This window comes from Copidosoma floridanum, unplaced genomic scaffold (assembly GCF_036245765.1).
Source record: "Copidosoma floridanum isolate Cflo_tuat_1 unplaced genomic scaffold, Cflo_Japanese_pri ptg000033l, whole genome shotgun sequence".
Lineage (NCBI taxonomy): Eukaryota > Metazoa > Arthropoda > Insecta > Hymenoptera > Encyrtidae > Copidosoma > Copidosoma floridanum.
The window spans coordinates 2,097,944-2,124,107 of record NW_028321910.1 but is presented as its reverse complement, the minus strand read 5'-3'; the positions used below and the strand labels follow the sequence as shown (position 1 = coordinate 2,124,107).

At 33.3% G+C, this 26,164-nt stretch overlaps 1 protein-coding gene across 1 annotated transcript in view; it reads left to right on the top strand.

Moving 5' to 3' along the window:
• The window catches only part of LOC106645753 (uncharacterized), a 424,845-nt gene that overhangs the window by 49,670 nt on the left and 349,011 nt on the right, over positions 1–26,164 (top strand). The window contains exon 2 of the mRNA XM_089597564.1: positions 21,862–22,805. Within this exon, the coding sequence (XP_089453690.1) occupies positions 21,991–22,805 (815 nt within the window). The 5' untranslated portion in view covers positions 21,862–21,990. The remainder of the gene's footprint in view (positions 1–21,861; positions 22,806–26,164) is intronic.

Genomic DNA, 26,164 nt, shown 5'->3' with positions numbered 1-26,164 from the left:
ATAATTTTCAAAGCTTTTGAATTTTAAAATCTACACTAATGAAAAATTTGTTCTAGATTAGACATTTTATAGTTATAATTAAAAATGTATCTTAAATCAATAAAATAAGTATAGCTGCTGTATCTAAAAAATTTTTGCAACCAACAATAGAAAATAAATGTTTAGGGAGTTTTGTAATAATTCATGTAGAGTGGTGTTTTTTTTTATGAGTATTTTTAACAATTTTAATGGACAACTCAAGAGTGCTTTTAAATTCCAGTATTCTAATTATTGTACGGTTAAATGAGAATATGCTTTTTTGCATTCAATGCATTCAATTGCAGTTCAACTTTTTACATTTTTTACAATTATTATATTGATAAAAATTGCTTAAAAATTCTGAAAAAAGTATATTACAAATGAGGGGTCTAGATTCAGTAAATAACTGATTTGAAAAGTCATAAAAAATGCTAATTGCGTAATCTTGTTTAAAAGTTTTATCGGTTTAAGTAACACTACCGAATTAACGATTACATATTGTAATGTGGTTTTTAATTTTTAAAAATAAAGTAGCTCTGAGCTTTTTATTTGATATTAAATTGAAAAAACAGTATTGTGTATGATCTGTAAAAAATACTTTTTATAATCTGCTTATTTATTGATGTATTCTGTTTAGCATTTTCTCTTTTGCCTGAAACCTTAAGGTTATTATTCAAAATATTTATTTCTGTAATATTGCCATTTTTTATTGAGTTTAACATATAATAAATCGTATTAAACTATAACCAAGATGCTAAGAGTGTCTGATGATAATAGTTAGTAAGATAATCAAAAATCTAAATGAAAACCTTTTAAAAAAGTTTTGAAAATATTAAGTGATGATCTGTATCTGTAGTGGGAAAATTAGTTGCCGCGCAAACCAAAAATATTGATACATCTTTTCATATCGTATAATTGTATGATTTTGGGGCTACATTAGCTCTTCTTAAGTAGGGTAGTTTTTCTTTTTTCACCCATGAAATTTAACCCCATAAGACACTGGATTAATTAACCCCTGCTCTACTAAGTTGTAACAGTAGCACTTCTAATTAAGCAAGTCAGTACTGTTACTATATTGAACTGCAATAATTAAATTCAAACTACACGTAAAGCTTAAAAAAAGATTTATGGACTGCCATTAGGACCTCACAATTAAATCCTTATCCCTAATAGAGATAATGGATGCAGTGTGAAAATGAATAGTGAGACATACACATGCACTTCATTGAATTTTATTCCCATGTATTACATATACTACAGCTGCAGTCACATAAAAATTTTGATACGTAGTAACCCACATACAGCTGGAAGCGAGGTGTGCTCATTTTATAAACTTGTTTTAAAAATGTCCATAGATAGTTGAGAAAGACTGCTCATTTTTATCAGGGGATATATGGCACTGACGCTAACTTAAAAACGAAGAGACGTCTAGAATAAATAGCCAGTAAGTCCTTCGCTGTCGTATGCTCTTAGAGAGTCAGGATGAGGGTATTAATAAGTCTTGCATAAGTAAATAAGACGCCCAATGACAGTTGGTGAATAAATAAAAATAACGTTAAATGGTGGTACTTTTATATTTTTGTATTTATTAAAATCTAAAACAACGTCTTGGTCATTTGGATAACGTCTCGGCCCTCATCAAGTACAAAAAGCAATAAGTAATAAAAAATACTAAAAGCCCAAAAATTGTAAAAAAATATCAGTTTCAATTTCCGCTGGGGTTAAAAACCTCATGGTTTGCGAAAATTCAAAGTATTTTTCTTATAATTTGTTTCCACCAAAATTTTGTTGGTATGAAAAAAAAACCATGAATACAAGTGAATTTCTTCGTTGAGGAGCGCTCGTATTACATCCTATTCATTGTTGCTTGGTTCTGCTTATGTAAGCGTGCTAGCCATTGATACAACACAGTTCAAAGGGTCGTGGGTTCGATTCCCGGTTGGGGCACTCAGATGTTTTCTGGTGGTCTTTTACGGAATCCAATTCACGACACCAACTTCGGATAAAGAATTAGTTTAAGATCCAACCCATAGTTCTAAACCCAATGTATTTCATTAATGTATAATTCTGTGGCTATAAAAGCCTTTAAGGACTTAATCTTTCTAAATAAGTAGGTATTTTTATGCAGTGCAATGCACAGGTATTAATTTAATTTTTTATTGAATGTGTAAAAACGTTAAATACCTAACAAATTGCCCTCTAGCAGTCAAAAGGCCAAACGCCATTACAGAGATTTCTTGTTGTTAGTATTGTGAGTAGTATAAAAGTGTTTTTTATTTAAATTATTACTAATTGTAGCCTATCGTCGACGAGAACTTGCTTATTAACTTCTGTCGAGATTTGGAAACGATGTGTTCAATAGTTTTTGAGATTTTTACGAATGTACAAACACTGTCTTTTTGTATCATAGTTATGTATAAGTTCTTGTAAACAATCCTTGTAAAAATCGATTCTCCATGATTAATTTTTATTACTAATCGATGATAAAACGATTATTGGTAAATGATGGAAAAAATCGAGAAAAAAAATAGATATATATATATATATATATATGTATAAAAAAACAGATTTTTTTTACCATTTTCAAATTATGCTAATTTTAAAATAATTAATTATGCTGTCAGTCTGTGAACATGACAAACAAGTTAGTTGCAAGTTCTTAGTATCACAATTCAACTTTTTAAGCTGTTTGAAAATTTAATTATCATATTTAGTAACAGTTTTCATAAAAATCAAAAGAAAAATACCAACTGAAACATATTACGAGATGTTGGGAGTACCAGCTACCTTAATAAGTTGGTGTTTTATAAACGAAAAAGATCCTTTTCATTATTGAAGATGGTAACAAAAGGTTACGTCTCTGTAAATATTGACAAAACTGATTTCATGCAGTGGTTAACTGTGAATAAGCATATATTTATTGGATTTAAAATCAATTTTAGACATACAGGTTGTGAATACAGCAGATATTATTAGAAAGATTGCTGACTGCAATGCTCCAGGTACACACTTTTTTTAATTTGAGAAACATGGTAGGATATACCAATTTCAACAAATCAGATCTTGATTCTCCTCAATTCATTAAGAGTACAGTCAACCTAAATTTTATTTCAATAACTTTGTGATAAGCTGCCTTTTTTAAATTTTGTGATCAGACCTACACACATTATTACGCATTGAAAGGACTATAAAGTGCTTCATTTTTATTGAATTTAAAGGACTTTAATAATTCCTAATATTTTCGTTTTTTTTCTACTTTCATTTTCTGTGCTTGTTTAAGAAATAAAATGAATTTTTATTCACTTTAAAGAATGCTTTGTTCTCATGTAAAAGTTTAACAAAAGAATTTTGTCATCAAATACTTTAGCCTTCAAGCGATACTTTTTGAGATATTAAAATTATCATAATTTTGGGACGTGATTATTCATACTTTTCTTATAATTTTAATTCTTATTTTACATACAAATTTGGTGCCATACGTGATATCTACAAATATTTTGTGGTCGCGGTGACGCAACGGTAGAGTTGCAGTTCCGTCGATCTCCGAGGTTAAGCTGCATTTGGCGCGGTTAGTACTTGGATAGGTGATCGTCTAGTCACCATTCAAGTCTCGCCCTTTCGCCTGATGTGCTCTTGATTCTCGAAGGTCGATTAACTATTTCTTTGACGCTTCGTCTACGTGATCATAGGTGTAACTGAGTTAGTCCAGATGTTTATATACGTATATAAACATCTGGTCATGACTCAGATACACCGATGGCTAATTAACACTATGCTTGTGTAAAAAAATGTCATGTCTGAGGCTACGGGCGATGATGAATAAAAAAAATAATCTATAAATATTTTTCAATTGAGTATTATGCCCCATTAATTTAACTCTAATTCTTTCAATAGTTTTAATTTTCACTGTCAGCCGTTCTAAAATTGTACACTACGCGCGTGAGTAGTTAAATAATTAATGAAAAAAAAAAACTCAACTGTAATTGCACGGTTTTAGAGGATTAATAGTTTCAAAATAATCATAATATACTTGAGTGTGAACGTAAGTGCTCATCAACATACATACACATAAATACGTATGGTGCTTATAAATATGTAGGTTATCTAAAAATCGATTTTTCTTCATTACTATTTACTAGTCCACAGTAAAATGTAACTGAAAGGCTAGCAAACGTGCATCACCTACGTATTTGTATTGTTTATGTTTTTGGTACTTTCAAATAGACAAAACAATAAAATGATGAACAGAAGCAAAATAGAATACACTAGCCACCCCCCGTCTCGGCTTCGCCCGAGACTTACTGAATAGAACACCGTAGTGTGTTGACATGTAATGTAAAACGTTTTTAGTTAGAAATTTTACATTTATTCCTGACACTTCTCAGAACAAAAATCTTCTTATTAAAAGCATAGTTGTTCGCAATCCATACAGTTTATTGGGTCAAATAATAAGCTGTAAGAATTAAAAAAACGTAATCATGCTGAAAAGTACCGTGCGCTCCTTATGCCAGAAAATAATCGTTAGCCATAAGAAGCGGTTTATTTGCAGTTTCTCCCGTATGATTTACAAAAATATACAAAAAGGACTATGTTTTAAAGCTGTTAAGACTTTAAACTCCCAAAAAATATATATTAAAAAAATTTTTTTTCTCTTCTTTTACAACTTTATTACCAGAGCAACAAAGTCCTGAAGCCTAAACTCTACATTTTTCATTGCCACAAAAACACAAAAACATTTTCTACTTATTTAAAAATTTAAATTTAGATCTTTAAAGATTTAAGAGATTACTGTGAGGGTAAAATGAAAAGCTGATCTCTCACGTAATGGATTCTTTACTGGGCGATTTTGGGTGTTCCAATCTTGATAAATTGTCTGCATCAGTTTCTTGACGCCTCAAATAGTACTCATTAGATATGTTTTAAGTTTTCTTTCCAATATACCCTTTTGCGACTCTTGGCATGCTTACGACTTTTGTGACCCCTAAAGGCTGTTTCCAGTGAACTTTGTTTAGTTTTAATATATTTGTTGGCAAGGTAGTTCAACGTCCGATTGCCCTAAAAAAGACCAGTGAGCTTCTTAGTAAACTCTTTCTTGACTGAAGTTAACAACAATTGTGACTGACTGGATACCTCAGAATGGGCGGTGCGGACATCAAAAAATACCTCAACAGCTATACGCTACGTACTGAGGAAAGTCATCTCGGCTGCTACCATGTGCACGATGCACAATTTTTCTAGCAGGAATGGAGTGAATCACATTGTGAAAGTAGTAGGAAAATAATCTCTTTCTTGTAGCACAGTAAAATTTTGCAGGCTATTTCTGTACCATATAACTGCAGCTTACTGTCAATTTTAAAACTGTGTAAGTGTGAATGTAGATATACCTTTTACGAAACGATTTATTAAACAACCCACTGGAGAGTATCAAAGGTAACGCAATTATTTATCATTGGAATAATTTGGCTGCGTTCACAGTGAGAAAATTTTCTGGCAGCCGAGAATACTGGTACCCTTGAACGCCAAATGACCCTAGCGCCATCTAGCATGATTTCGTGTTTCAACGTTTCAAGAAAATCCCTAGGACTCTAGGTTAGCTGAGCATATCCAAGATCAGTGATTATTTGCAGCCTCGACTATCCTTGACTAGCATCGGATGCTATCGTAAAAGCCGTTGTATCGGTATACCTTAGCTTTGCCCGGCGAACCACTGTTGAGAAGACAAAGCACATTGTTAAATTTTCTAGACAATTTAGGATTTTTACTAGCTCATTATGGAATACAGCACATACAATATCGATCACCCCCTCGACTAAACACATACAACCAAGCAGGGTATGCCAACGTAGCTCGTGTAAACCCCAAATATGGCACGCATATACTTAACATGAAAGTCTAGGGCGATGCCTTACTTAACTTGCGTACGCACTTGTAAGCGACCCAATTCCTAGTTAGCATAGTATAATCTGACGAAATTAAATCTACGACTACGCCACCGTAGCTTCCTTGAATTTTAACATTATAATTATGCATATTGAATTGAATAGTTTTTAATTGGCTTTGAACGTTACATCAGGTGTGTTTTGGTGCCATCTAACGTGCCCCTGTGTATTATAGGCTATGCGTACCAAGACTACCTATCACATCTTATCGTCTTGATCTATGACCAGTGATTCCAGCCCAACCTAGCTATATTTGGTATTTATGCACTTATCAGACATTCTCGAGTGGCATCTATCATGACCCATGCGTGGCTCCGCGTATCAGACGTACCTCAGCACAACTGACAATATTCTCCAGTTATTCCACACGTACGCAATGTTTGAGGGAGTACCAACTGATCAATTTTTTTTTACATTCGAACGTCTTCACGTAAGACAAGCCCTAGTGCTACCTGACACGTCCGTGCGTCTTTGGCATATTACAGCATTACCTAAAATTGTCCCCACACGTCTGTGAGCCTTTACTGTGCTCGAGTGCAACCTTGTTTGTCCCTCGCATAAGGATGCTAGTGTTAGGCAAAACCCAGTGACAGTGTCTTCCACCGTAAGACCTTACGTGCTCTAGCACCAGCCAGATAACTATTGGGTATCTCTTACACCCCCGCGAATGTATCCGATGAATACTAGTGTACACAAACGGTTATAAGGGTATGCACGCGTAAGCAAACACGTGCGAGGAATACTAGTGTAGACGAGCGTGTCCGAGGAATAATAGCGTATGCAAGAGTACGTAACAACAGCTGAGGAATACCAGCATATCCAAGTGCATGCAAACACATACAAGGAATACTAGCTTACACGAGCGCATCCAAGGAATACTATATTTTATACGAGCACGGCTCAGAAATACAAACTTATACGAGTGCATCGAAGGAATACTAGCTTATACGAGTACTTCCCAGAAATACTGGCGTACACGAGCACATCCGAGATAACACTAGAATATGCGAGCGTACGCTAACGCATCCGAGAAATACTAGCGTACAAAAGCCTGCCCGAATGTACTCTAGCGTATCTGAGGGCGCGCTAGCACAACCGAGAGAGCGCTGGCACCACTGGCATATCCTAGTGAGCGCTGGCGCATCCAAGGGCGCGCTAGCGCAATCGAGCGGGCGCTGGCGCATCCAAGGGCGCGCTCGCACAATCGAGCGAGTGCTGGCGCACACCACACATTTTAAATATTATGAATTTTATATCCTTTTGTTTTGCTCAAACTCAACGCAAACTCAATGAGTTGAATTACATCAAATTTTACCTTTTTTCAAGCTTATAATACGTTAGCACTTTCTTAACTATGATAGTGAATGCATGCAAACATTCTGTAACTTTTTTTCAAATTGTCTCGTTCTGGCAACTGTGCGTGTATTTCATGTGGCACGTCAGGCATTTCGAGTCGAAAAATCTGTGCAAGTGGCATACCGGGATTATTTTCTACTTTCATCTTTATCGCAACTTTTACTCTTTTGCAGCACATTTCTTGTGATTAGGTGAGTGAGCACGAAGAGATTGTTGGGGCTCTTTCAAAACAATTGCCATCTGATCAGATTTGATATCAGCAGTCATTGCCTAAGCTATACATTCGCCTTTGCAAATACGGTTGCAGTCTCAGTACGCTCTGTCTTTTATCGGTTTTTTTCATCGATGATATCTGTAGGGTTAATTTAACTGAGGAAGTATATTTTTGCACATCCAATATTGTCAAATTAGTAGATAGCAATATTTTCTGGTACCTGCTTAATACCGTAAGAACATCTGCTATAAATGACATAAGCTTTAAATTTTCAAAAGTGGTAAGGTATCTATAAAATATTCTTCTCCGCTTGTATTCGGAATTCGGGAAATAACAAACCAGGACTTGCAATGATCTGAAAGTAGCAGTCAACATAGAGTTACAAAACTCAGTCCACCTTACTTTAAAGTACTAGAGAAAAAACAGCACCTCACAACCTTGTTTAGCCGCTGTCGTTATCAACTCTCATGAACGTGAGCCTGACTTATTAAAAAATGTACCAATTGTGATGACTGTCGAAATAACTTTATCAATCTCTGGCACTGTTTCTCATACACTTTTCCAAGTACGGTTCAATCAGTGTTCTGTACATTGAAAGTTGATAAGTGGAGGGCTAGAATTTTCAAACTGTTTTTCTATGTAATTTTCCAGCAGAGTCCACAATCTTGAATGTTCTAAAGTATTTACTGACACTCCGCCAGTTACAACTGAAAAAACGGATTTGAATAATAAAGCACTTTTTTCCTTTCCTAGAATGTTTTCTGTTAATTCTTACTGTTCTGACGGCATGGTACACATTACACCTCAGACCCAGGCACCGTTGCTCTCGACTATCAGCATTGCACGGTAAGTATAACATCAGCTAACTGTAGAAGCTACCTCAGGGATTAGAATGTATAAAAAATACTGCAGAGGTATTTGTGAAATAGTGACAGAGTGGTTCTCAAACCCAGGCCCTCCAGGAGGGAGGCAAGCGCTCAATCACTTATTCACTGAGAGTTCCCGTGCAACAATTCCAACGCTGTGTGCTGTTTGCTGTGACTAAAAACATACCTGTAGTTGATATCATACTGTTGGAAACACTGCTTAATTTTACGAATTCTTCTGTCTCAATTAAACGCAGGAAAAATTTACGGTAAGAACAGCTAACTTCACGATAAGAACATTTCGTATAGTCTGAGCTAGGAAAAATGTGAGTTTGAACATTTTGAGATACACATGTTACATTTTAATTATTTTAACGACTTTGTAGCCCATATTTGTCGGTGAAGCTGTATATACATACATTAAGCATATTGACAAAAGTAATTAATTTCCGATAGTTGAAAATGTAAGTATGTAAATCTGAAGATAATTGTAGCATGGTTGCCAAGGCTTCGTCTTTTTTTCAAACCTTGTAATTATTTTCAAATATCTTCAAAATCACAACCATAACAGTTATTCTCTAAAAGTTTGCGGCCGGCTCTTCGTTTATAGGCCAAAGCGAATACTAAATAAGCCATTTTTGCGGCTTGTACATGAGACACTAGACCAGTATTGGCTAGATGATCCTATTATGAGGCTCCGTCATTGTTATTCAAGGTTTTAGTTATTATTATGTAAGTAATTAAGACAGTGTGATTCATAAGTAATTTTAGGTTTTTGAAAAGCTTATGCACTCACTGTCTCAATTTACTTTTCAAGATATACTTGACCTCATAAAATTTACATTTTAACTAAAGAAAAATGTTAGGTTAGATTGATACGTTTTACTTCAATACGTTAAATATAAATTTTAATTTGTAGTAACCAATTTTCTGTGATTACATAGTGAAGGAAAAAAAATCAAGAAATAAGTCGACAAATAAATAAAGAAACGATTTTTTTTCTTTTGGTTATGCGGTTTTATTTTTGTACTCGTTTTGTACTCATCCAAAAGGTATGAAACCACAAAAGTGTATTAAACTATATTCTTCTTGATTAAATGTCAGATTTGACAGTGGAGTACTCTGTTTGTTTCCATCTCATAAATAAGCTCTTGCAATTTAGATCTTTAATTAAAAAATAACTACCAAACAATTGGGATATCCCACATAGCGCTCACGCTATCTGCAGGAAAGCTCGAAACTACGTAGAGAAGGCTTTTCATTGGATTGAAATTGAAGTATTATATTGTGTACAAAAAGGATTCATTTTTTTATTTAGGTACTGTTAAGATTTTGTTAGTTTTGGTCTCAAAGTTTACCTCAAGCATAAGGTACGCAAAATTAAACGTACAATTGTGTATGCTGCCGTGCACATATCTATATAGATTTCTATTTAATTAAAATGATAAGCGAATGTAAGTACGAAAGCATAGGTGTGAGTGATGAGCGCATGTGCGCTGAACCTATGTATGTCAATGTTGTTGTGAATAATAAAGAAATAAGCATGGAGATAGACTCGGGTGTGTTTACAACAGTAATTTCTGAAGTAGCAAAAATTAAATAATTTGGAGATGAGAAAATTATTAAAACGGAATCTAGTGTGCACACGTATGATAGTTATATACCAGAAAATTGGTTGAATCAAGGGTTAAGATTAACTTAAAAATTTGTAAATTCTATTGCTATGTATTGAGGGGTGACGGTCCTACGTTCATCGGTAGACAGTGGCTTGCAGCATTTGTATGCTGGCCATTAACAATTAGAAAAAGTAACAAAGATTTGATCAATAAAGTTGAACCAAATGAAGTGGAAACTTAATATTTTAATAAGTATACAGATATATTTAGTGAAAAGCCAGGCTTGTATGCTAAAAGTAACATTAAAATTTACTGGAAAAATAACGCTCACCCGATTGTGGTGAAACCCAGGATCGTAGTGCACTATCGAAAACCTCTTATTAAAGAAGAAATAGACAGACAAGTAGTACTGGGGCACTTAAAAAAATCAATGTTAGTGAATGAGCAACACCCATTGTACCTATACTTAAAAGTAACGGCCAGCCACTAATCTGTCTTGTAAGAACTTGAGCCTAGGCTAATACAGACCGCAGGTCCTTAGCTTAAATAAACACACTCTACACTCTACTCCCCCAAAAAAACTTTTTCCTTGTTCGCTCTTTCATTCTTTTGGCTCTTATAGTATCATAGAGTTAAATTTTTCGATCGGGAAATTAATAGTAGCATGAAAAAATTATCATTGCTAGTTTTTTTTGTGCTTATAACAAATTCTACTACTTTCTAATACCTATGAAGTTAAGCAAAGGCTCCAAAAAAAATAATATAAGTGGCCAAAACAGATTTTTTGCATCTAGACAAAAAACTATAAAACGTCTAAAAAAATTTAAACACAAAAAAGTTGCGCAATTCTAAGAATAAATTGCGTTAAGTTTCAATCAGTTAAGCCGTTTTCTTGAAAATTGCAAAAAACTGTCATTTTTGACCATTTTTTAATTTAATAACCCGCGTTTTAATGAATGTTAAGAGCTCAAATTAAGACACAAGGTGGGTCATCATAGCCTTTAACATGCACACCAATTTCAGCAAGATCGGTTGGGAGCTTTTCGCAAATCGCTAAGAAAACTAAAAAAAGTTCCTTTCATAAAATGGCCCTAAAAAAGTTTTGGCGCAACGTAGCTTCATTTTTCAACATCGCTTTTGTTCGTCAAGAGTTCATCTGTAAGGTCTCCAAATGCCCCCCAAAAAAAACAAAAAGTAAGTACGTTAAACATTAATGGTAAAAAAGTGGTCCTTCGCGCTCAACGCACTTGGCTGGGTAGTGGGATGACGGTGGCTCATCTAAATGGCTCAGTCGGGTGAGCCACCGTTACCCAAATACATATATAATAAACACAAAAAACTAGCAATAGCAATTTTTTCATGCTACTATTAACTTTCCAAAATTTTAATAGATGTAAAGCTAATTCTATCATACTATTAGGCCCGTCGTTACGAGATGCAACAAGAAGAAGCCTAGAGTCTCACCTATACTTCCATGCGTTACATGGTCTTCATAGATGAATTAAATTTAGAAAGAGTTTGAAAAATTTTAGTAAATATAAATTATAGAGAATGAATAATGGATAATCCAAAGAAAATTAAAATTTTTCACCTCAACAATTACATTTTTTTAAGTATCTAATTACTTAACAAAATTTATTTAAAAAATTACTATTTTCTTGGAAAAAGAAGTGTTGCCTCGTAACTTTACTGTTCATCACAATTAATCAAGCCCACATTTGGCGAACTAATTTAAAGCTCAAGGAGAAAAATAAGATGTCAGACGGTTAAAGCATAACTTTATTTTTTATTTTTTTAACCGTGTGTCATGAGGCAAAGATGCAATTAAGAAGCTTACTGATTTGCGTAATTGTTTAATAAAACAGCTACTTACAATAAATCGTGTAACATAGCTGTAATATTATCAACATAATCTGATCCATGAGATAGTAAACTCTAATTATTTTCCGGTGCACCCTAAATAACAAGCAGTAAGCCTAAGTCTCATTTTACTCAGTAATTTGGATGGCTATTAATCATACATTTATAATCAATTTTTTAAGTAATCGTAAAATAAGAAATCATTTTATTAAACAATTGCATCAGTTACTTGTACATCGCTTTTACGATTGTTGTACGTATTAACGTAATAAATAATTATTTACTGTGATACTTACTCAGTTATTTAAGAACTGTAGTTTGCAATGTTTATACTTCATCAATTTATAAAAAAGCCAAATACAGTACACAGAAAGTCAAAAGTCAATATTACTTAGTTTGATTTTTTTAAAGTACGAGTACCTGGCAGTATTATACTAAGAGTGTTATACAAAATGTTTGTTGCATCAAAAAAAACTTAGCCATTTAATATTTTAGATTCATAACTTTTCAAGGCTATAGATTCGTTAGGAAAAAGATATTCTTTGCCAGTGTATGAAGGCTTCAGAAATTCTTTACAAAATATTAACTTAATACATTAAACTTACCTAATCTTTTAGTTTCGTTAAAAGGTATTTGTATGGGTTCCATACGTATGCTCACGATTTGTGGCTCAGCTTGTCATAAGCGCATATATGTGTACACTAATATGGGTGTGTACACTGAAACGCCCTGAATATTTACTGCAAAAAAAAAATTTTGCCACTAAATTTTTCAATATTTTCTTACATCCCAGTTTTAAAGAAAGGCTTACAGTTTATGTTCGTGTGATGTAATGTATGAAAATGTGTTTATTTAGTACTTTCATAGAGCTCTGAAAATCGAAATAATCTCACTATTCAAACTTTAGGCTTTTTTACTAGAAAACTGTAGAGCTTAGGTATTCACTTACAAACAAGTTTTTTATTCGAAGAGTGTCAAAAAATATAAAAATTTTTTTTTCAGATGAAATAAGACAACTTTAATGGAATTATTCATAAAAAAAAACTGTTTAAACAATTTTTCACCACACATCCATCTGGTGAACTGTACTTTCCGATATAGTATAACTTTTCAAACAAGATGGTGAAAAAAATCTTGGATAAATTCGTTTCCCTATAGTGGATTGTCGATTTTACCCTGTCTAAAAGAGTAGATGTGGGTATTTTTAGCATTTTTTTTTTTAATTCACTTTAATATGCTATTAAAGAAAGAAAAACGAACGAGTTCCTTAATTTTTTTTCAACTCAAAAGACGTTAGTTAATCTTTAGATTATTGAAATACATCATAAATTATAATAAAACAAATGTTTTTATCCATAGACAATATGCATCTAATACTGACTGCATGCTTCAGTTACTGACCACCAACTACTGGCAGGTTTCAATTACTGGCCCCCTAATACTGTAAATCATATGTCATCCAAAGAATCACATGTAATCACAAGTCATTAAATATTTCGATTAAATTCATAATAATAAACAAGAAAAAAAGGAAAAAAAGTATGACTATGAATTTTCTAATTCAGCTTGTAAATCAGCAATCTTGGTTTACGAATACTTTTTTTTTTAACTTTCAGTAGAGCTCCCTCTTTTCACTTATTTTTTTTTGTTTATTTACGCGTACCTTTTTTTGTTGATGAATAAGTATTGCTTTTTGCTTTACAATTTGCTTCTGCTCTTTGAGATAAGCTTGTTGTTGCTTTTGCAATTTATTATTTTTTCTTATACGATTTTTTTAAAGGTTTTATATTGCTTTGTTACGCTAAGTTGTTTTTTTTTTCTTCTGTTTCTTCAATTTTTGCCCATTTTTCTTCTAGTTTTTCTTGATTGATTTTTTGCCACAAAAGATTTGGAATAATTGATGGAGTTTTAAACTTTACTTTACATTTGTTGTTTGATTTTAGAAGCATCTTCAGAAGGCCAATAGAGATAATCAGCAAAAGATTTTAATGATTAATTAGTTTCTGGGTTTGTCTGATCTTGCGAATGACTTTGAGATTCTTGCAGTGAACTTTCAACTGTGAATGGAGAAACATCAAACTAGATAATATTAAGTAGGGAAAGATCTTCTTTTCAGGTATACAGCATCAAGATCGAGAGCTTGTTGTTTTATAAACAATGTGGTGTAACTGATATCGAGAGATTATGTTAAATTGCCAGTAATTGGAGCAGTACCAGTAAGACTTACATCTGATCTATGTGACATTTAGGCCTGATAGAGGTATAATCAATGTAGGCAATAGAAAATTGTTATAGAACCATCGAGCGATACGGTGATAGAGCCCAGTCATACCTGGCAGCACGTCATGCTATGACTTTAGTTTAAACTTTTCTTATCTACGTAATATATTGTTTATAGTTGGTATTGTGATGACGCTAATGCACACACACACACACACGCGCGCGCACATACACTCAATCACAGTACGCACTACAGCAGCTTTGTTGTTTAATGGTAGGATGGGAGCACTAACGATGGAATCACTTTACCATTGCGTCTTATGGGCCGTGGTGGTCAATTCTTCAATAACGACCACTTGACTATTTTTCTCCAATATGGGTTTAAATATGGGTTTTGAAGGAAAAATGAGGGAAGTACCAGTCAAGCACGTAACCTGTACGCAAGCCCGACCAGAAAAAAGTTTGCGGTAATTATGCAGTCCATGTCTGCAGTGAAAAAAGTGGTGTTAGAAAAAGTATCATTACCATAATAAAAATTACTATATTTTAACGAAATCTGAGACATACTCGCCATATTATGAAACTTAATATGCTTCATAAAAAAACCAGATCGTATCAAAATGTGCTATTCAACATAGTAATTTTTATTCTGTTCAGAAATAATTTGCATATTCAAGAAGGGAAAAATGTATAGTCATACTTTTTATGCACAAATATACAACTAATTTTGTTTATTAAAATTTTTTTGTTTTTCATCAGAATTATAGATATAACAATTTTTGAATATTTTTATTTTAAAAAGATCTACTCTGACCATGAATTAATCTTTCATTCTTTAGTTTTCAAGTCAGGCTTCTTAACCACTAATCAACAATATGCTATAGCCTCATTGGCATGCATAAAGTACATGTTGGAACGTTAACTGTTTATAATACACATAATAAAGTTAAAAATCAAAGGGTTTTCTATAGACCACGTTGTTGATCACAAATACTAATTAATCGATTTAAAATTGTTTGTACGTATCAATTTTTAACATTTATAAACAAAAAAATATGTTACTTGAAATACTTAGACTGGCATAACCTCAAATTTAAAACTCAATAGGCGTGTCTACCGATAAGTAATATACCATCTTACCTAATCAACGAGAACGTCGTATAAAATTATTTTCAAACATAGTAATTTTTACTGTGCTGAATAGCAATACAGCAGAATTAGAAAGGGGGAGGGTCGATAAAGCCAGTTTTTGCCTCAAATTTTGTTTCGGTGAAAAAATTTGATAAAAATTCCTAAAGTACCTATTAATAAAGTAAGCCGATTTTACCCTGAACGGACAACCACCACTCCTCTTTACTACGCCAAACCACCCCTGGAAATGATAAAAATACCGTCACTTCGTAAGAGTATTTTCTGAATGTTTTTTGAAACAGAGCTTAGACTTAATTATTTCTATTTTTTTGTGGTCGCTGAAACTGAATATGACCACGGAAAATCATTTCAACTAACTATTGTACAGCTAGCACCCCCTTAGCAACCCCCTGGAAGGGGTCGAATTTTCAATTTTCATAAAAAGTCAAAATGTATGTGTTTTTTATTTCTATGCTTTTCGGGCCGCTGAAATTAAATATGACCATAAAAACTAATGTTGAGTGTAACATTAAATGTTCTCACAATCATTAGAAAGAATGTAGTAAGAGTCATATGGAAGTTGTATCCCTGTATTGTGCTGATGCTCTTGAATCAAAGAGGAAGTTCAAAGTTATCATGGGTTTAACATTCCAACCATCTTAAGTCAATTCGCTGTTTCTTGTACCTACGTTATGAAAGTCAACGTAGGTTTACGTGATTAAGATTTGATACTTCTATCAGCGTGACCCAGGAACAATGGCGTGGACGTGGTAGATCTCTGTTTCTTTTGAGGGGCTTATTTTACGTGAGTCCCCTTGCCTCTCACAATTCGGGGTGCTTGTTTCACGTGAATTTCCTTGCTTCTCACGATTCGGGATGCTTGCTTTACGTGAGTCTTCTTGTCTCTCACTTAAGTACATCTTCAGTTTTTTCGTTTGTTTTTTCATTCATCTTGTTCTTCTTCTTCGCCCTCTTCCTCAGAAACTTTAAAGTCAGCTGCGTCGATCCAAAAACCGAATTAGTGGTCACTATGGTATTGGGAAAAATTATCTAAGTGTCTATAATATCCTAAATACCAGAGAATGGATGCTATATGAGCACATTAACCTACTACTCTAGCTTCATTCTGGCACTGGCAGTACTAACCTTTAATGGGATCGAAGCTGTCTGTTTCATATTGAATCTAAAGTTAATATTGTTTTGAGATTGTGTGCCAGGACTGCATAAGAATCCATGAAGTATCTTTTCATTTTCTATGCACCTGAAGCATGTAATCTTCATCCTCGTCAATATGTTCTCTGCTATAAGATTTTGCTTGCTTTAATTGATATATACCAATCGTTATTCTTTGGAGATCAATCATTGTCAATCGTGGAAAATTAACAAGTTAAGTTGCTTCTACATTCTTCCAAATCACCCTCTTTCTAGCCCAACCATTGTTATTAACGATTTCTTGTAATTTATTTTTTTTCCATTCAATGCAAGCATTTTCTCCGCAATAATAACACCATCATGACGTGTCTCCGAAACTCTTGGTAGTCTATAAGCATTACAGATGGCTGCGACGATTCTTACATAATCCCCTGTGAATGGTATTTGAGAGTTTGGTATGACTTGAGCCGACGTTTTCCACTCTTTTATTAATCTGTTTATAGATTCAACAACCCATCTTATTTTTGTTACTAGTCGCTATTCATTTTCACTTGCAGTGTCATGTTGCGATCCCCTTTTTAAAAATTGCGGCATAATAGGTATGAGTCCATATTCTTCTAAAATCTAAATGGAATCGCGAAATCCTCTATCGACAACCACTACATCATCAGGCCTTACCCATTCCAAAAAAAAGACGCTCTCTGCCGTATCAAACTATTCAGTATACTGGCATCATTAGTTTTTTCATCCGCAAAGTGAGGCCCATATATTTCTCATTTATAGCCAGTTGTACTTACTAACATCATAGGCTTAATTAAAGGTCTTATCTTATGAACAGAGTAACTTCGTCGTTAAAACATATAGTTACTGCTTTTTTCAATTCGTATACATATATATATATATATATATATATATATATATATATATATGTCCCATCAGCAACATCGATAGCCACGTCTTCAGCATTTGCAAATAAGTCTTTAGCTAAGTCCCTTATGTGATTTTCTATAAAGTATTCTCTGCTGAAGTGATCTAAGCCAATATGAAATGAGGCAAACTTGTCCACGAGAGCTTTTCTTGCAGAGTTAATAGCTTTACCTATATACCTTCGTGGCATTTGAAAAAGTGTAGAAAGTATATATGTATTTCGAATGAATTTTTTCATATAATCGAAGAGGTTATCATAGTTCGATGCGAATATATCTGTTCGTCTTATGTAGTCAGAATCGTTCATTGCACCAGGAATGTCAAAGTTTAGTGATCTTTTTTTTAGCAAAACACCTAAGATCTTGAAGCAAAATACTGATCTCTGAACTAGTCAAGGTTGTCGCATTTGAAACTGTTGGGACTTGAAAGCCTTCATCTTCTTTAATGACCTTACCTTGTAAATGTCTCTTACATAATCACGGTCTAGCCTGAATGATTATTCCACGGTTGATAAATATACGAAACCTGGCTTCAAGTGGTACATCGCAAAGCTTACTTGTAGAGTAACAAATGAAGCAACAACTTTTGGATTTACTCGTTCTTTTCAAAGGCAAAGTAATAATATGATCACTATCCATTTTCTTACTTGTAGTATTTGGCTCTAGAGAGGCCAAGTTTTCCAACAATCTAGAGCTGCGGTTACTAGATTACGACGCCTGCAGGCCCGCTTTTTCACCCTGTCCAACCGTTTCTGGGGTTTCAAATCCCTGTCCCGTAAAACTTTTACGTGTGGTTGCCATGACATCATCACCATAAACTAGGGACTCTGCTGGGTAATGGGACACCTCCGTTGCCCACCATCACCATGTAGAGGTTCCCTGGTTGCAACCAAACGTCAAAGGTCCTATTGATTTGAAATCTTAAGCCCCAAAAACCTAGTAATAATTTTTTTGCAGATTTATTAAGTGTTACTTCTGAAGTAACGTGTACAACTTTTCGAAATAATGGGTGCGACCGTGGTTAACGACCCCAAAAACACATACGTCTCGATTTTTTATAAAAATTAAAAATTCCACTCCTTCCAAGGGGTGCTAAGGGGGTGCTAGCTGGACAATGGTTAGTTGAAATCATTTTTTGTGGTTAAATTTGGTTTCAGCGACCCCAAAAACATATTTATAATTGAGTCTTACCTCTTTTTTTTTTTTTTCTAAAACTAATGGTATTTTCATCATTTCCAGGGGTAGTTTGGCATAGTTAAGAGGGGTGGTGATTGTCTGTTTAGGGTGAAATCGACTCCTTTTATTATAAGGTACTTCAGGAATTTTTAAAATTTTTTCACTGAAACCAAATTTGGGGCAACAACCAGCCTTATCGACCCTCCCCCAATTTTACGATGTCACATAGTTCATTATACTTTAAAATGTGAGGCATTTTTAAATAATTAAAATACATTTTACTATTTTGTATAGTAAAAATTATACTACGACGATTTTCACTAAGTTAGACGTAGTAATTTTTATCATGCTGTGTAATAATTTTTGTAGCACTGCTACAGAATAATGATTTTTTTCAATATAATAAAAAATTACTATAAAGTATATACGTAATAAAGTACAACTATAAATAAAATAAATAACTTATAGTTTACTTCATCAGGTAAGTATATCACAGCTTTCCTAATAATATAATAATTTAAATTTGCGCTTTCTTCGTACAGATTGCAACCATGAAAACGAAAAATGCAAAATTAGCTGAGATATTTGTAATCGTTTAAGCTGAAAAATTAATTTTGTACTGAAATATTTTAAACAACGCAATGTTTAACAATTTTTATTTTAATTAAGTCCAGTATTGATATGAAAATTTAATGTCAAAAAACTAAAAACTATGTTCATGTCAAAATCTAACAGTTTCATATTAAGAAATTGAAAAAAACATACTGTTTGTAAAACTTATAAGGTAATTTTTTGATTTGTAAGGAAAGATGTTTCTATGCTTTTTGGCTGTTATGTTCGAATTAACATACAATTTTTTTTTCTGTATAATTGGATATTAAACCTTAGCCCAGAAAAAAAAATTTCATGGCGTTTTCAACGAGAACTAAGCGTTTGCCGCCAGAGTCAGTCGCTGCACTGTGATCTTCTTTTATTTTCAGATCTGTTTTCTTGGTAAACATAATATATCAAGTCTTACCAGTATGTTTAATGCATTTGTCGTGACGATACTTTTCAGTAGTAGTACTGGTAAATTTTTACAAGTACCACGGGAAAGCTTCGATTTTGGACAGCCTCCATATTGACAGAAATTGAAGTTGTACGTGCTTGTTATTGCCATTTTTACTTTCGAACATGGAGTATACTACTAAAGCGTGTCGAAAAGTACAAAAATGGTAATTACATAAACGAATAAGTTTAACTTCTCCCAAAAAAAACAATTCTTACATTTTTATTGCGTTGATAAAATTGATTATTTACACTAGCGCTTATTCATCATCACTCAAAACACGTAGTCGTAATTCGTGGAAGTATTTTTTTTAAATTGATGCAAGGGAAATCTGAATGATGCACGCATGTTTGTCGCGTAACCTCTCACAAGTGTGGTGTAACCTCTTGCAGACACGCACTCGTAAGACTGCGAAGTGGCACTGCGCACGGGATGTGGGTACAGAGGGTCAAGTACAGTGTGGCAGATGAGCCGCCATGTTCAGAACTTTCTTTAGAAACTGTATTTCTATGTATATTACCCACATTACTTATACATAATGATGTATTCCATTCAAACATATGAAGCTCACAGATGAGAAATTCCGAGCCAGTGATTGGTTGATTAGGATTGTGTTCGTGTTGGTCCTGGATGTGCCAGAGCCAATCAGGAGAAGCTCCCGCATCTACCACGCTGCACTTGACCCTCTGTAGATGTAGGACAATACTAAGAGTCTTATTCATAAATTATTATAATCGAATATAATCATAATGTTAAAATACAAGGGTATTCTGAATAGATGTATACTTTTTTTTTATCAAAATCAACTAATAAGTTTTGAGGCCAAACGAATGCCGTGTTAGTAAATACGTTTTGCAACCAAACTTAAAGCTGATATCATGATACATGTATGATTATTCTTTTAAAATTGTTAAAACACACCTGCATACAACGCCAAAGGTTGTACGTACAATAGTAGTAAGAAAGATGTTAACAGTAAAAAAGGGTTTGTTGACTAGTGCACCATGAACAATTAAGAAAAAAAGTTCTAATATAACAGAAAAAAAATTTTTAATGGACAGTAATAGCTAAGATATGTTCACTACACTTTGAGGGAAGTTACTTTAAAGACAAACCGGAGTATTTGCTTAGCTGTAGAAATTACTTACCCAAGAGACAGACTTTAAAGAAAAGGATTGTTTCGAGAAAATGCGCACCAGAAATTAAAGAGGCGATTAAAGAATTGAAAACATATAAATTAATAACACAAAAGTAGTATGTATGCTTAAGCGAAATACTTTTGAAATAGCAGGTAAATGTAGTATGTTAATGTAGAGAGTGAGGTGTAGCGTTTTTAATAATTTTTAGTCATCCTATAAGAATGTAATTAAAAATTGTTGAATATTTGAATTTACATATATGAACATTTTTGTTTCCATTGTAACATAAAATGATAAATTTCTACTCCTGGTCATTTTCTTATATCAACTTTTATTATGAATTAAACATTTGAATAGTTTCATGAAACAGGTTTTTTGTGTAAAGCTAGAATTTTTCAAAAAGATTTTGAATTAAACTAGTAAGTCCATTCCTCAGAAGTATATTATTGAAAGGAAAGCACTTATTCGAACAAGAACCCTATATATAAATATATGTATCTATAAAATTTATTAATAAAAATGAGCTATTATATAACGAATAACTACTATAATAGTGTCTATTCAATTAAATTTTTATATGATTATTAAATACATAGTTATACAATAAAGTTATATTTTAATAGTACTAATTTTTAAATTTAGTTAACAATTATTATTATTTTCTTTTTATGAAAAAAATTATCTTTATTAGTAATAATAGATAACAGAAAATTATCTATTATCATTCATCAAATTTTCTTTACTTTTAATCAATTTTTCATTAGTTTTACTCTATTAACATTTGCTTATAATACTGTATATTTTTGAATATCACGGCCAAATTCTCTAAGATAGATCACGTTTAGTCTAAAAATCGGATTGGTTGATGACTCTTTAGCCCATCCTTGTATTTTCTAATCACAGATTAAATTATGACTAACGTCGCTGACTTGAAATACACATAAATACAAAATAGTTTTTAAAATACCTTTCTACCTAAAAGTTTAATGAATAGCTTCATTTTGTTAGGCCTGCCTCGTCAATACACGTACTCTCTCTTTTTATCTCTAAGGATTCTGCATGATACATATAATATCTTAGATTAAAAAAGTCAAATCCTTTTTACATCAATAACTTTTTTTATCTCTTTTAAATTACCGCTTTTTGAAAAATTAATTACTTCTAAGAAAACTTGACATTTGTTTTTTAATTATTTTACAGGTAGCGTTGTACTTGTCAGCTAAGTAACTATACTAGTCATGATAACACTTAATTATACCGATAATACTGACTGAGCGATGGCATTAAAGTTTTTTTAATATTCGAGTTTCTACAAATAAACGATGTACCATGAACTACAGGAGCAACATGCTGGACTGGCATCAGTCACCACAGCAACAGTATTTCCAACATTATCCATCATCAACACAATTGCAGCAATCTGCAGTTAATATTCTGGATAGAACATGCGAGCAACATCAGCCACCTACATTGTCAATATCTCCAAGCAGCAGCAACAATAGCAGTAGTAGTATCATTAGTAATGCCAGTAAGCTACCTCAGCAGGCACCGCCAGGACCTGAGATCTCCCGACACAGCCTTCCTAATGGCCTTAGTGCATCAGTGGCACCCCCCTCGTCTTCTCCTCCCATAAACAGCAAAGATAGTTATGATGGTCACCAATTGCCAACAAACGCTACTGTTGAACAGAAGCCTGTGGGCTCTCATCAAATTTTCCAATACCATCCACATTCTCACTATTCACATTCTCTGTCCAATCGTCATCGTATGTTACCACCAAGCTGTCAGACACAACAAGTTCACACTGAAAATGGAGTTGGTGATTGCAGTGGAGAAAGAGGTAAAGAAAGTACTGCAGCTTCTACTACTAGAGGTGCTGAGAGTTGTATATTATTGAACTCTGCAATTAGTGGTAGAAGCGAAGATATGCTACAAAATCAGCAGCAGCAACATCTTAGGACATATACGGTGCCAATAACACTTACTAGTCCTAGTACAATAGGGAAGGACGTACCTAGGGTGGGGCAGATCATTCCTCAAGTGCAGCATGCGGGATCCATGTCAGGCCTTACAAGGCAGCATGCAACTTGTTACTTGCCATCTTGTAAAGACCAGTGCTGTCAAGGAAGTAGTATCGGCTCTAGGTGAGTTGTGACTACATTATTATATATATATATATATATATTTTTTTTTTTTTTTTTTTTTATTAAAACACCTAGTTTAAGAAATCCTAAAAAAACAGTTAATGATAATTTTTTAGGAGAATTTTCTTAATTTTTTTTTTATACAAGCAACTCGACAAAGCATTATGTTAATAGTCAATTTTTTAAAGGTATAAGACCATAAACTACAACTTTCTTCAAAGTAAAACAAATTACAATAGAAAATATTTGATGGAATAATCGAGTAACGCATGTAGAAATATGTTAATAAGAAATGTAGGAGGATTCTAGAAAATAAACGTTGATATACATTATTGCTAAACTCATTAAATAAAAGAAAATTAGCACAAAGTACTCATAAAGGAAATTGTAAGAAAGTGCTGCTTTCATATTACGATTTTTTTAACCATACAGATGTATAGTAAAAATTAGAGAAAATCTATCCGAAAAAGGTGGTAAGAATTGACGTACTTAAAATTTATTTAAACTATTCCAAGAAAAAACTTTTGACAAAAGTGTAAAGTAAGCAGATTTTCTGTGCTTACAATTACACATACACTTATTCAGTGTTAACAGAAATAACAGTCATTTAATTTAAATAAGAACTCGGCTAACAAAGTCATTAGATCAAAAAAAACTGATATGTTTTATTCGTTACAACTGGATATGAGAGAACTTAATGATAAATAATTATTATTTTTGATTACAGACAATCAACAATTTTTTAAAATTAAAATAACACTTCAAATGAGTTTTAAGTAATAGGAAAATGGTAGTTTTCGTTGGATAAGTGCGATCATACCTGAGGCTATTTTGTGGCCAGAGGAACGTAAGGTAGCTACAGGGAGATGGCACTTATGTGGTGAATCCTATTTTTCCAACTGAGCGCACACCCAACCCTCAGAAACGCTCGAGGTCAGAAAAAAAAATTTTTCTTACCATGAGCACAAAGTGCAACTACCGCTTTGTGCCCTTGAGCCGCACTTTTCACCCTTCTAATCACTGTGGACCCACCGGCAGAAAAGTTTTTTGACCCCTCTAGGCTCAAAGTACTTTTCTGCCCTAGGGACCAAAGTGATTTACTGAGCGTCAAGTGTGCCCACATTCACAAAATTGCACTTTGCACTCTTGGTAAGAAAAACAATACACATGGATCTGGCACCAACATAGAACTACCACGCTCTTCAGGCGCTTATGTTTGTACTTTGTGCCATAGCGACATAATACATAATCTCCTACCTCAGATATTTTTGAGAGGCTGGTGTGCCTTCAGTAGAAAAAATGAAATTTGCCACATAAGCACTTTCGCTTCGTGGCTACCATACGTCCCTCGGATTCTGCTTCGCAGGTCCCTCTGGACACAAAATAGCCCGGAAGACGATAGCACTTATGCAACGAAAACTACTATTTTACGTACAGTATAAACCATGTTATTCATATCGTTACACATTTTTCTTACATTATTTTTGCTGTCATTACATTGTCTTTTCATATTCGCTTTTTACATCTTATATCTTTGGTCACTCAAAAAAAATTATTAAGAACTCATCCAAATTATTTTATTTCTTAATCGCTTATAAATTTCCTTATCTTGAACTTAACAGTCTTATATACTAAGTTGGTATCATGGATTCGATACCTGGACATAACCATTGGCCCACAATCCCTTGAGCTGTGTTATTTTAATGGCTAACACGTTTACCAGCTGAGCCGACAACGAGCTCTATTTATATAAATATTGAGGAGGTATATCTATGTTGGTGGAGGATTAGAAAGAGAGGTCAAACTTTTTGTCTCTTTCTGGTTATTTACTATTTACTCTTTAAAATATTTGTTGATTTCTATTCACTCCGAGAATTAACTTAGAAAAGATAAATAAATCTATACCAGCGCTCATGGTGGTAAATGTGCGCGATCTTAGGGTACGCTACTGAACCAAAGTCAATATCATTCAAAATTTTGTCATAATTGCTATAGGAGTCAAAAGTTATTCATACAGGTTAGTCATATCATGAGATCTTATCTGCAATTATCAATTAATATACATTAGTAGTAGGGAGACCGGGGTACCACTGATACCTTAACATAATTCAGCTGATGTGGCTTTGTACTTGCACTATAAAAATTGAAAAAAATATCATCAAATAGAAGAGAGTAAGATCAATCAATTACAACATTTTAAATATTCAAAACAATTTCTCTCTTCTATAAATAAGACTTAAATTGAAAACCTATTAAAGTGACGATCATACCCCAGATCGGGGTAAAACCGTCATACACTGGGGCAGGAGTAGCCCTAGAAAAAAGTAAAATATGCACTGGCAGTGAATATGCAATGGGTAATGATGAAGCAATAATAGAAAAAAGAAAAGTTAATTTTTTTGTCTTCAAAGTACTTTACGAATATTTTAGGAATCGTAAAATTGTAATTTTCTCAATTCAGCTATGTCAGTTTGATTTTGCTTATAATTTTTTCTTTATAATCTACATCTTATTATCATAATAATACTTTAAGTAGATAATTCAAGTTACATTACGTTAAACTTATCGTAATCATAGTGACTTTCACTAGCTTTTTGGTTTAGAATAGAGTTTGCACAGTAAAAATAAAAATAAAAAATTATAAAAAATAAAAAAACAGGATAAGTATAAAATTATAACAATTGACCAGCTCTAGGATAAAATGGTACCATTGGAATAGAGTTTAGGTCAATAGAGCTTGAAGAAGACGTCATTTTATTGGAACGATTACTTTTTTTTTTTTTTTTGGTAACTTCGAACCATTTTCATCACAGTTACATTCATTTAAAATATTTTTGGAGGTACCTACTTACTCTAATTTGTGCTGTCACCAGTCACATTGTAAATAGGTATAGGTAGGTACCGGCAATCAAAAAGGTTAGGTCAGCTCAGATGCGACAACAGCGGCGTCGCGTGACGATGTGCTCTTGGGCTGCTCGTGCCCCGGCATGAGTGACAGTGGTACCTCGAACTTTTCATAATATTTAAATAACTTTTTTTTACCTGATCCAAATGCAAGTGAGCTGGATATCAAAGTAAATGCCTTAAATTGATCTACAAGGTACACTAAAATTTATTGCATGAGTTTGCACAGCTCAGCTGTATTCATCGACTAAAAACTCGAAGCCAATGATTTTTTTTCACTTGAAAATTCAAAAAATTTCTGGAAAATGCTACAGGTAATTTGATTATAATTGCTTTTGGAGAAAAAAATCTTATGTTTTGTACAGATACAAGAAAAAAAATTGGCTCTCTATATCACTTATTTATTTTAAAAGTATGGGTGACGGATCAACCCACGAGACGTAATTACCCGGGTC